This window comes from Oncorhynchus clarkii, chromosome 6 (genome assembly GCF_045791955.1).
Source record: "Oncorhynchus clarkii lewisi isolate Uvic-CL-2024 chromosome 6, UVic_Ocla_1.0, whole genome shotgun sequence".
Classification (NCBI taxonomy): domain Eukaryota; kingdom Metazoa; phylum Chordata; class Actinopteri; order Salmoniformes; family Salmonidae; genus Oncorhynchus; species Oncorhynchus clarkii.
This window is the reverse complement of record NC_092152.1, coordinates 49,421,345-49,434,482: the sequence shown is the minus strand read 5'-3', so window position 1 is coordinate 49,434,482 and position 13,138 is coordinate 49,421,345. Positions and strand designations below refer to the sequence as shown.

Here is a 13,138-nt window from a genome sequence, read left to right as displayed (position 1 = left end):
AATTTTATGGATAACTTATCATAATGACATGCACCATCAACACTGATTAGTAAACCAGGACCCACATACAAAAGAAAGACCAGGTCTACAACACTACCCCACAGTTTAGACTCTAAACGAACAAGGGAACTTCAACTTTGTCACCTAGCTGGTTGGATGAAAAGTGAATGATAATACGTAAAAGCACAAACATGATTATTTTGGGGGTGGGGTGGATTTGTTTGTCAAGACTCCAGACCATTGAGAACAGGAAGAACAAAGCACTCAGCAGGGTTGAGGTTAGTACCTGGGATGACATGGGATGTCCCATGGGTTTGTCTGAAGTGAGGAGTCCACTTGGCAGGTCAGCCTGGTAGGAGAGGGGGGGTGGTCCCGAGGAGAACTCCCCAACATTAGGGGTGCCAGGGGCATTTGGGAAGTCTGAGAACCCAGGCTGGTTAGGGTATCCCAATCCTGGGCAGAAACAGACATACACTCGTTACTTAGACATTCTCCACCCTTTTAACCATACATTTACATGAGAAGAACGTATATTTGTTATTCTTTTCACAGAGAGCATTTATTTCAGCAAATACTTTTGTAAAATGGCTATGAGAGGTGATTTTGAAAATTTGGCTAAAACAGTCCAAAACCTTTGTATTTGTACACTAAAGGAAAAACGTCAGAACCATTCTTTACTGAATGAACTATTGGTTGTGTTCATTGGGATACTCCATAGAAAACTGTGCAAATATTTTGACACAGAAAAGAAAACCATAATAAGTACAGACAATATCCTATCGTATCTCAGTCCCTCCGGGATTTTCAGTTTTTTTTGGGGTGATAGATTCAGAGGGTTTGGATTAAATGCGGAAGACACATTTTGGTTGAATGCATTCAGTTGTGCAACTGACTAGGTATCCCCTTTCCCTACACAATTTGCAATGATTTTGTACACTTTGTCACGAAAATGCACTTAACAGGGGGAAAAGTTTGTTGACGTGTGGCTTGATTGAATGATTTTATGCTTTAAAAAAGTGCTGCAATTGGTTAAAACTTTTAGCACTCGTTTTGTATTGCGGTAATATTGCAGTGCTTTGACTGTTTTATGAGGTAATAGTGCGGAGATGGGTAAAATTTGAAACCATAATAACCACAGAATCACAAAGGGACTGGTTTCTTTTCTTCCATTACATGCCAACTGGACACGACCGTAGTTTGTTATCCACTGGGAAAGTCATGTCTACTTCCAGCTCCACTTCCGTATAAAGTCCCATACTGTTTTTGACTGTACTTCAAGAATACATAATGGAATTCATGAAAATGCAGTCATTTAAGATACAGTGCATTCGTAAAGTATTCAGACCCCTTGACTTTTTCCACATTTTGTTACATTACAGCCTTTTTCTAAAATTGATTAAATAGTTTTTCCCCTTTATCAATCTACACACAATACCCCATAATGACAAAGTAAAAACTAGTTTGATATTTTTGCAAATGTACTAAAAGTAAACTGAAACATATTTACATTAGTATTCAGGCCCTTTACTAAGTACTTTATTGAAGCACCTTTGGCAGCGAATACAGCCGAGTCTTCTGTAGCAGGTTATCATCAAGGATCTCTGTACTTTGCTCCGTTCACCTTTGCCTTGATCCTCACTAGTCTCCCAGTCCCTGCCACTGAAAAACATCCCCACAGCATGATGCTGCCACCTCCATGCTTCTGTAGGGATGATACCAGGGGGCCTCGCGAGTGGAGCAGCCGGCTGTGACCGGGAGCCCCATGTGGCGGCAAACAATTGGACCAGCGTTGTCCGGTTTATGGGAGGGTTTGGCCGACAGTTATGTCCTTGTCCCATCACACACTAGCGACTCCCGCGGCGGGCCGGGTGCAGTGCACGCTAACACGGTTGCCAGGTGCTTCCTCCGACACATTGGTGCGGCTGGCAGCCGGGTTAAGTGGGCATTGTGTCAAGAAGCAGTGCGGCTTGGTTGGGTGTTGGAGGATGCAAGGCTCTCCACTTTCGCCTCTCCCGGGTCCGTACGAGAGTTGCAGAGGTGAGACAACATTAACTCCAATTAGATACCATGAAATTGGGGAGAAAAAGGGGTAAACTGTTTGTTTTTTAAAGGGATAATGCCAGGGTTCCTCGCTTGGCATTCTGGCCAAAGAGTTCAATCTTGGTTTCATCAGATCAGAGAATCTTGTTTCTCATTGTCTGGGAGTCTTTAGGTGCCTTTTGGCAAACTCCTAGTGGGCTGCCATGTGCATTTTACTGAGGAGTGGCTTCTGACTGGCCACTCTACCATAAAGGCCTGATTGGTGATGCAGAGATGATTGTCAATTTCTCGCCTTCATTTCTCAGAACAAGAATAGACTAATGAGTTTCATAAGAACGTTCTTTGTTTCTAGCCTGTAATCGAACCCACAAATTCTGATGCTCCAGATTCTCAACTAGTCTAAAGAAGGACAGTTTTATTGCTTCTTTAAAATCAGCACAACAGTTTTCAGCTGTGCTAACATAACCCTTTTGCAATTTATCTAATGATCAATTATCCTTTTAAAATGATAAAACATGGATTAGCTAACATCGTGCCATTGGAAAACAGGAGTGATGGTTTGATGATGATGGGCCTCTGTACGCCTATGTAGATATTCCATTACATTTTTTTTATTTAAAATCAGCCACTCCCAGCTACAATAGTCATTTACAACGTCTACACTGTATTTCTGATCAGTTTGATGTTATTTTAAAATGGACAAAAAATTGCTTTACTTTCAAAAACAATTACATTTCTAACTGACCCCAAACTTTTGAACGGTAGTGAATATATAATTTTTGCCCGTTTTGCTTGTTATTTTGGCATTAACAGTTTTTTTTAAATGTATTGAGTTAACAAAGCAGCATACAAACATTGTCTCTTTCTTGCTTTCTTGAGAAAGGCAGCTCCAAAATGCAGGCGTTTCAGCCAAGCTCAGTGCTTTCTGTGGTGGTGGGGCTAGCCAGCAGAAAATACAGAGCGTCATCCCTGATTGGCTCAGTTTTCTGTCATACTTAGGCTCAGTTTTATATCACTCATGGACAGTAAGTCATCCCCAATTCTAACCTTAGAGCTCAAAAATGTTTGCCCCTTGGGTTCTGCCATAGAGTTATATTAAAAGTGCCCATCCATGAAGGCTCAAGGTCATTGGCCTCAGATATAATGTGATTTGATGTCATTCTATCTACAGTAGCTTTACTTTCAAAGTCTTAGCTAGCAGTCATCGTCAAGTCGACAATCTACTGGCAAATCCTTTTTAATCCTTGTCATATTTAGATAAATAATGGAGAAATTATGGATAGAACGTATCGGCTTTGCTGGCATGCATCCCACTTGGTTTTTTTCCCCCACCAAGATTTACATGCTAAAATCACCAATGCTACCACTACAACTCGGGAAAGCATACAGTTTATAAGGCAACAGATGAAATAATTGATGATTAACTTAGAGGGTCTTATTTTGGTGACATTTGACAAATAAAAAGAAACTTGCTCTTTTGTCCATAATAACCTCATTATGTAGGTACATCTGCAAGATGTAGGCTAGAGTGCAACGTTCCACAACCAGAGGGGTACATTCGCTATATAAAGCAACGATTTGTGACAAAACCATCAGTAGAGTTGAAAATGCTATGGAAACCCATTTAACCTGTATTATTTATTCAGTACATGGTAATTTAACCGCAAAGGTTCTTTCTATGTGCAGTATGTAATCACGCACAGCATTTTATCCGCACCAAGTCAAACATCTTTGGAGGGAAAATGCACATATTTTTATGCATATTTTTTGATTATTCGGATTTAAATCTGTCACCAATTGGATGGAAACCTAGAAAATGTCCATATTTTCTCCCCAAACAATCCCTTTTATTTTAATACAGGTTTAACTCCTAACAAACAAACTTTTTATTTTATTTTTTCAATTTTAACACAGGCCAGGCCCTTGTGTTACTGCATATCTCAGCAATAATGCCTTGCCTTACGCCTGAGAAGAAAACATTTCGCAACAATTTGCTCAAGAGATGGCCGCCTCGCTTCGCGTTCCTAGGAAACTATGCAGTTTTTTGTTTTTTTACGTGTTATTTCTTACATTAGTACCCCAGGTCATCTTAGGTTTCATTACATACAGTCGAGAAGAACTACTGAATATAAGATCAGCATCAACTCACCATCAGTACGACCAAGAATATGTTTTTCGCGACGCGGATCCTGTGTTCTGCCTTACAAACAGGACAACGGAGTGGATCCTATGCAGCGACCCAAAAAAACGACTCCGAAAGAGAGGGAAACGAGGCGGTCTTCTGGTCAGACTCCGGAGACGGGCACAGCGCACACCACTCCCTAGCATTCTTCTTGCCAATGTCCAGTCTCTTGACAACAAGGTTGATGAAATCCGAGCAAGGGTAGCATTCCAGAGGGACATCAGAGACTGTAACGTTCTGTGCTTCACGGAAACGTGGCTTACTGGAGAGACGCAATCCGAAGCGGTGCAGCCAACAGGTTTCTCCACGCATCGCGCTGACAGGAAAAAACATCTTTCTGGTAAAAAGAGGGGCGGGGGCGTATGCCTTATGACTAACGTGACATGGTGCGATGAAAGAAACATACAGGAACTCAAATCCTTCTGTTCACCTGATTTAGAATTCCTCACAATCAAATGTAGACCGCATTATCTACCAAGAGAATTCTCTTCGATTATAATCACAGCCGTATATATCCCCCCCCAAGCAGACACATCGATGGCTCTGAACGAACTTTATTTAACTCTCTGCAAACTGGAAACAATTTATCCGGAGGCTGCATTCATTGTAGCTGGGGATTTTAACAAGGCTAATCTGAAAACAAGACTCCCCAAATTTTATCAGCATATCGATTGCGCAACCAGGGGAGGAAAGACCTTGGACCATTGTTACTCTAACTTCCGCGACGCATATAAGGCCCTGCCCCGCCCCCCTTTCGGAAAAGCTGACCACGACTCCATTTTGTTGATCCCTGCCTACAGACAGAAACTAAAACAAGAGGCTCCCACGCTGAGGTCTGTCCAACGCTGGTCCGACCAAGCTGACTCCACACTCCAAGACTGCTTCCATCACGTGGACTGGGAGATGTTTCGTATTGCGTCAGATAACAACATTGATGAATACGCTGATTCGGTGTGCGAGTTCATTAGAACGTGCGTTGAAGATGTCGTTCCCATAGCAACGATTAAAACATTCCCTAACCAGAAACCGTGGATTGATGGCAGCATTCGTGTGAAACTGAAAGCGCGAACCACTGCTTTTAATCAGGGCAAGGTGTCTGGTAACATGACCGAATACAAACAGTGCAGCTATTCCCTCCGCAAGGCTATCAAACAAGCTAAGCGCCAGTACAGAGACAAAGTAGAATCTCAATTCAACGGCTCAGACACAAGAGGCATGTGGCAGGGTCTACAGTCAATCACGGACTACAGGAAGAAACCCAGCCCAGTCACGGACCAGGATGTCTTGCTCCCAGGCAGACTAAATAACTTTTTTGCCCGCTTTGAGGACAATACAGTGCCACCGACACGGCCTGCAACGAAAACATGCGGTCTCTCCTTCACTGCAGCCGAGGTGAGTAAGACATTTAAACGTGTTAACCCTCGCAAGGCTGCAGGCCCAGATGGCATCCCCAGCCGCGCCCTCAGAGCATGCGCAGACCAGCTGGCCGGTGTGTTTACGGACATATTCAATCAATCCCTATACCAGTCTGCTGTTCCCACATGCTTCAAGAGGGCCACCATTGTTCCTGTTCCCAAGAAAGCTAAGGTAACTGAGCTAAATGACTACCGCCCCGTAGCACTCACATCCGTCATCATGAAGTGCTTTGAGAGACTAGTCAAGGACCATATCACCTCCACCCTACCTGACACCCTAGACCCACTCCAATTTGCTTACCGCCCAAATAGGTCCACAGACGATGCAATCTCAACCACACTGCACACTGCCCTAACCCATCTGGACAAGAGGAATACCTATGTGAGAATGCTGTTCATCGACTACAGCTCGGCATTCAACACCATAGTACCCTCCAAGCTCGTCATCAAGCTCGAGACCCTGGGTCTCGACCCCGCCCTGTGCAACTGGGTACTGGACTTCCTGACGGGCCGCCCCCAGGTGGTGAGGGTAGGCAACAACATCTCCTCCCCGCTGATCCTCAACACTGGGGCCCCACAAGGTTGCGTTCTGAGCCCTCTCCTGTACTCCCTGTTCACCCACGACTGCGTGGCCACGCACGCCTCCAACTCAATCATCAAGTTTGCGGACGACACAACAGTGGTAGGCTTGATTACCAACAACGATGAGACGGCCTACAGGGAGGAGGTGAGGGCCCTCGGAGTGTGGTGTCAGGAAAACAACCTCACACTCAACGTCAACAAAACTAAGGAGATGATTGTGGACTTCAGGAAACAGCAGAGGGAACACCCCCCTATCCACATCGATGGAACAGTAGTGGAGAGGGTAGCAAGTTTTAAGTTCCTCGGCATACACATCACAGACAAACTGAATTGGTCCACTCACACAGACAGCATCGTGAAGAAGGCGCAGCAGCGCCTCTTCAACCTCAGGAGGCTGAAGAAATTCGGCTTGTCACCAAAAGCACTCACAAACTTCTACAGATGCACAATCGAGAGCATCCTGGCGGGCTGTATCACCGCCTGGTATGGCAACTGCACCGCCCTCAACCGTAAGGCTCTCCAGAGGGTAGTGAGGTCTGCACAACGCATCACCGGGGGCAAACTACCTGCCCTCCAGGACACCTACACCACCCGATGTCACAGGAAGGCCATAAAGATCATCAAGGACATCAACCACCCGAGCCACTGCCTGTTCACCCCGCTATCATCCAGAAGGCGAGGTCAGTACAGGTGCATCAAAGCTGGGACGGAGAGACTGAAAAACAGCTTCTATCTCAAGGCCATCAGACTGTTAAACAGCCACCACTAACACTGAGTGGCTGCTGCCAACACACTGACACTGACTCAACTCCAGCCACTTTAATAAATGGGAATTGATGGGAAATGATGTAAATATATCACTAGCCACTTTAAACAATGCTACCTTATATAAATGTTACTTACCCTACATTATTCATCTCATACGCATACGTATATACTGTACTCTATATCATCGACGGTATCCTTATGTAATACATGTATCACTAGCCACTTTATACTATACTATGCCACTTTGTTTACATACTCATCTCATTTGTACATACTGTACCCGATACCATCTACTGTATCTTGCCTATGCTGCTCTGTACCATCACTCATTCATATATCCTTATGTACATATTCTTTATCCCCTTACACTGTGTACAAGACAGTAGTTTTGGAATTGTTAGTTAGATTACTTGTTATTACTGCATTGTCGGAACTAGAAGCACAAGCATTTCGCTACACTCGCATTAACATCTGCTAACCATGTGTATGTGACAAATAAAATTTGATTTGATTTGATTTGATTTGAACTTGCCCTTGGATCATCCACGGGAACCATTTTGACTGTATTAGCCTACACACAGCTACAGTGGTTCCTTTAAAAAATGCAAGCTTACACTGCGGTACTTAAAGGTAATTTGTGGTTAAGTACAGTACCCTGCGTCACCACTTCATTGCGCCAGGACAGCACAAGGGGGTGTTAGAGCACTGATTATGATTTTGGGTCCTACTGTGTCTCTAACTGACAAAGCATGGGCGACATAAACCTAAATAGAAACTGATAATTGTGCACGACTTCAGCATTACTTACTAAAACTGTTGTTACAGTAAGGTTTTTATTATTTATTTTGTTAGGATTATTTTTGCTCTTACTGTAGAAGTCTAGCCAACTCCCGACCGGTCACGTTGTACAAGGCCTGAGTAGCGCAATGGTCTAAGACACTGCATAGCAATGCAAGCTGTGTTGCTACAGATAACGGTTCAATACCCGTGCCGGCCTCAACTGGAAGACCCATGAGATTGTAGGATTTTGGTTTCTCCCTCTATAAACAGAATTAAATCATTCTAGATAACAAACTGGTCTTATTTACAAAGTCTCACCCAATGTTCAAGAATTGCCTTTTTCCTCGCTCATTTACGTTACTTGAAAATCTCCAAAGTATTGTTATTTTTTAAACTAAGGTAATAATACTAAATTTTTATTATTATAGAATTATATAAAAGCCCATTGTATATTCTGACAGATATATTATTTACCCTGTTATTATTCAGAAGATTACATACACTTAGGTTGGAGTCATTAAAACTCATTTTTCAACCACTCCACAAAATTCTTGTTAACAAACTATGATTTTGGCAAGTCGGTTAGGACATCTACTTTGTGCATGATACAAGTCATTTTTCCAACAGTTGTTTACAGACAGATTATTTCACTTATAATTCACTGTACATACACTAAGTTGAATGTGCATTTAAACAGATTGGAAAATTCCCGAAAATTATGTCATGGCTTTAGAAGCTTCTCATAGGTTAATTGACATCATTTGGAGGTGTACCTGTGGATGTATTTTAAGGCCTACCTTCAAACTCAGTGCATCTTTGCGTGACATCATGGGAAAAAATCTAAAGATATCAGCCGAGACCTCAGAAAAAAAACATTGTAGACCTCCACAAGTCTGGTTCATCCTTGGGAGCAATTTCCAAACGCCTGAAGGTACCACGTTCATCTGTACAAACAATAGTACGCAAGTATACACACCATAGGACCACGCAGCCGTCATACCGCTCAGGAAGGAGACGCGTTCTGTCCCCTAGAGATGAACGTACTTTGGTGCGAAAAGTGCAAATCAATCCCAGAACAGCAGCAAAGGACCTTGTGAAGATGCTGGAGGAAACCGGTACAAAAGTATCTATATCCACAGTAAAACCAGTCCTATATCGACATAACCTGAAAGGCCGCTCAGCAAGGATGAAGCCACTGCTCCAAAATCGCCACAAATTAACTTCTTTGATATAGGGGGCGCTCTTTTAATTTTTGGATAAAAAAACGCTCCCGTTTTAAGCGCGATATTTTGTCACGAAAAGATGCTCGACTATGCATATAATTGACAGCTTTGGAAAGAAAACACTTTGACGTTTCCAAATCTGCAAAGATATTATCTGTGAGTGCCACAGAATTGATGCTACAGGCGAAACCAAGATTAAATTTCAAACCGGAAATGCCCCAGATTTTGAAGGCGCTGTTTTCCAATGTCTCCTTATATGGCTGTGAATGCACCAGGAATGAGATTACACTTTCTGTCGTTTCCCCAAGGTGTCTGCAGCATTGTGACGCATTTGTAGGCATATCATTGGAAGATTGACCATAAGAGACTACATTTACCAGGTGCTTGCTTGGTGTCCTCCATTGCAATTATTGCGTAATCTCCACCTGCGTGTATTTTTCAATTTTCTTCAGAGGAGAAACCCAACTGCCAGGAATGACTTATCATCGAATAGATATGTGAAAAACACCTTGAGGATTGATTCTAAACAACGTTTGCCATGTTTCTGTCGATATTATGGAGTTTAATTTGGAAAAAAGTTTGGCGTTGTAATGACTGAATTTTCGGGGGTTTTTCTTAGCCAAACGTGATGAACAAAACGGAGCGATTTCTCCTACACAAATAATATTTTTGGAAAAACTGAACATTTGCTATCTAACTGAGAGTCTCCTCATTGAAAACATCCGAAGTTCTTCAAAGGTAAATTATTTTATTTGAATGCTTTTCTTGTTTTTGTAAAAATGTTGCCTGCTGAATGCTAGGCTTAATGCTATGCTAGCTATCAATACTCTTACACAAATGCTTGTGTAGCTATGGTTGAAAAGCATATTTTGAAAATCTGAGATGACAGTGTTGTTAACAAAAGGCTAAGCTTGTGAGCCAATATATTTATTTCATTTCATTTGCGATTTTCATGAATAGTTAACGTTGCGTTATGATAATGAGCTTGAGGCTATGATTACGCTCCCGGATACGGGATTGCTCGACGCTAGAGGTTAAGCCAGACTACGTGTTGCAACTGCACATGGGGACAACGATCGTACTTCAAATGTCCTCTGGTCTGATGAAACAAAAATAGAACTGTTTGGCCATAATGACCATCGTTATGTTTGGGGGAAAAGGGTTGCAAACCGAAGAACACCATCCCAACCGTGAAGCATGGGGGCGGCAGCATCATGTTGTGGGGGTGCTTTGCTGCAGGAGGGACTGGTGCACTTCACAAAATAGATGCATCATGAGAAAGGAAAATTATGTGGATATATTGAAGCAACATCAGTCAGGAAAGCTTGGTTGCAAATGGGTCTTCCAAATAGACAATGACCCCAAGCTTCCAAAGTTGTGGCAAAATGGCTTAAGGACAACAAAGTCAAGGTATTGGAGTGGCCATCACAAAGCCCTGACCTCAATCCCATAGAACATTTGTGGGCAGAACTGAAACAGCATGTGCGAGCAAGGAGGCCTACAAACCTGACTCAGTTACACCAGCTCTGTCAGGAGGAATGGGCCAGAATTCACTCAACTTATTGCTGGAAGCTTGTGGAAGGCTACCCAAAATGTTTGACCCAAGTTATACAATTTAAAGGCAATGCTACCAAATACTAATTGAGTGTATGTAAACATCTGACCCACTGGGAATGTGATGAAATAAATAAAAGCTTAAATAAATCACTCTACTATTATTCTGACATTTCACATTCTTAAATTAAAGTGGTGATATTAACTGTCCTAAAACAGGCAATTTTTACTTTGATTCAATGTCAGGAATTGTTTAAATCTATTTTGCTACGGTGTAACTTCCGACTTCAGCTATATATATTGGTCATATTGTTCATGGCTCCCGAGTGGCGCACAATGGGATTGTCTTGCAGTTTTCCAGCTGTATCCACTGAAAGAGCATGAGGTTCAAGACACGAGGGCAGGGGGCACGGGATGGGCCGCAGAGCCGCACACAGGAGACCAACCTAGCCCATGTTGGCGGAGAGTCACAGCATATTTTTCAATATACTGTAGGCCTACCATATGTGACATGAGTCTCACTAGTATTGAGTAACGTGCTGTTAAAAGTGGTGTAGGTCTTATTTATTTAAAGACAATATTGAAGTTACAAGCAATAGCCTACAACTATTTTAGCACTCTTTGCTCTGGAACAAGCAAAGGGACTGGTCTCGATAAATCAATGAGATTTTTATTTTCACTGAATCTCCATTTGTGTATTGGTTAGACTAGATTTAGAAAAGCAGGGTGTAAAAATTAGGGCGACAGCTGATGCATTGGTCCAGAGCCAGACGCCATTGGCGGAGAGTCAGGGGGGAATGACACGTTGAAGTGGGCGAGGAACGAGATGGAGTCACAATCCATGCCAGGCACACGTGAGCTCTGGAACTCCACCTCCGACAGGAAGAGTCAACAAACCTGGCGGGTTCGTCAGGTCGTCAGTTCCATTCCTCTTCTGACAACAGAACTTGACCAACTGTTCACCAGCCATAGCAAGGGCCGTCCAGACCATTGTGCTGTTCTGCTATTCCAAGGAAGTGTAACCGAAGAGAGAGATATCACGAGTGGGCACAGAATACCAACTGGGATAGATCCAGAGGCAAATGTGGCTTACCAGTGAACCTCTGTGTGTTCATCATTAATACTGTGTCTCAGAAGTGTCTGTCCACGACTGATGCAACTAGAAAAGGCATTAAAGACCGAGTTAACGAGTACTTGAGGTCAAAGAAAAGGTCTGGACATGGCCTGCTCTCCCTTATGTAAGGAATTAGGCACTTTCCTATTTTATTACAGTATGTACTGTAGGCAATTTTTACTTGTCAGACTGCACAGTAGCCTAATAAACAAATGCAGGTGGCTTGTATCTTCAACATGCTTTAAATGCTTTACTATCTTTAATGTAAAAGCATATACTGTACAGTAGTTTATTTCTTCATCAGCATCGTTATGCTTTCGTTAATAAAATAATGATGAAAATACTCTCAAAACACACACGGTCACATTGTACAGCTCCATTATATGGCTATTAAGCAGGGCTATATTTTGACCTTTATGGGCGGCGCACAATTGGCCAAGCGTTTCCCTCCCTCTAAAAACAGAAATAAATGTTTTGGCCTTTACAAATATTATTTTGGCTTTTATTCTGATTACAATAGCTCACTATAGTTTTTTTGAAAACAAAATAACCTCAAATGTCGTTATATATTATCATCAAGTTGATGGCAGTCATACAGCAGCACCTACAAAAAGCTGAGTGACTCACTCATTCATGGCTTTGGATCAAAATATAAAAATTATTTCTAATAGTCTTTAACTTCTTGGTGACAGGGGGCAGTTTTTTCACGTCCGGATGAAATGCATGCCCAAATTCAACTGCCTGCTACTCATCCCCAGAAGATAAAATATGCATAGTATTAGTAGATTTGGATAGAAAACACTCTGAAGTTTCGAAAACTGTTTGAATCATGCCTGCGAGTATAACATAACTTATTTAGCAGGCGAAACCCAGAGGACAAACCATTCAGATTTTTGTTTTGTTTTGAGGTCACTCTTTTCAATGGGATTTCATTGGGAATCCAGATTTCTAAGGGACCTTCTTGCAGTTCCTACCGCTTCCACTGGATGTCACCAGTCTTTAGAAATTGGTTGAGGTTTTTCCTTTGTGTATTGAAGAAGTACGGCCATCTTGAACGAGGGTCACTTGTAGTTTACTGTTAGATAGAGGCGCGTGACCAGAAAGCTAGCTACAGTTTATTTTCCTCCTGTATTGAACACAGATCATCCCGTCTTCAATTTTATCGATTATTTACGTAAAAAAATCCTAAAGTTGTATTACAAAAGTAGTTTGAAATGTTTTGGTAAAGTTTACAGGTAACTTTCAAGATATTTTGTAGTCACTTTGTGCAAGTTGGAACCAGTGTTTTTCTGGATCAAACGCGCCAAATAAATTGACATTTTGGATATATATCGACAGAATTAATCGAACAAAAGGACCATTTGTGATGTTTATGGGACATATTGGAGTGCCAACAAAAGAAGCTCAAAGGTAAGGCATGAATTATATTTTTATTTCTGTGTTTTGTGTCGCGCCTGCAGGGTTGAAATATGTTTCTCTT

The 13,138-nt window shown here is 42.2% G+C and overlaps 1 protein-coding gene across 1 annotated transcript in view; it reads right to left on the bottom strand.

The window, feature by feature from the left end:
* LOC139411258 (zinc finger MIZ domain-containing protein 2-like) overlaps window positions 1-13,138 on the bottom strand; it is an 89,128-nt gene that overhangs the window by 7,193 nt on the left and 68,797 nt on the right. Inside the window, exon 17 of the mRNA XM_071157313.1 lies at window positions 287-453. Coding sequence (XP_071013414.1) covers window positions 287-453 — 167 coding nt within the window. The remainder of the gene's footprint in view (window positions 1-286; window positions 454-13,138) is intronic.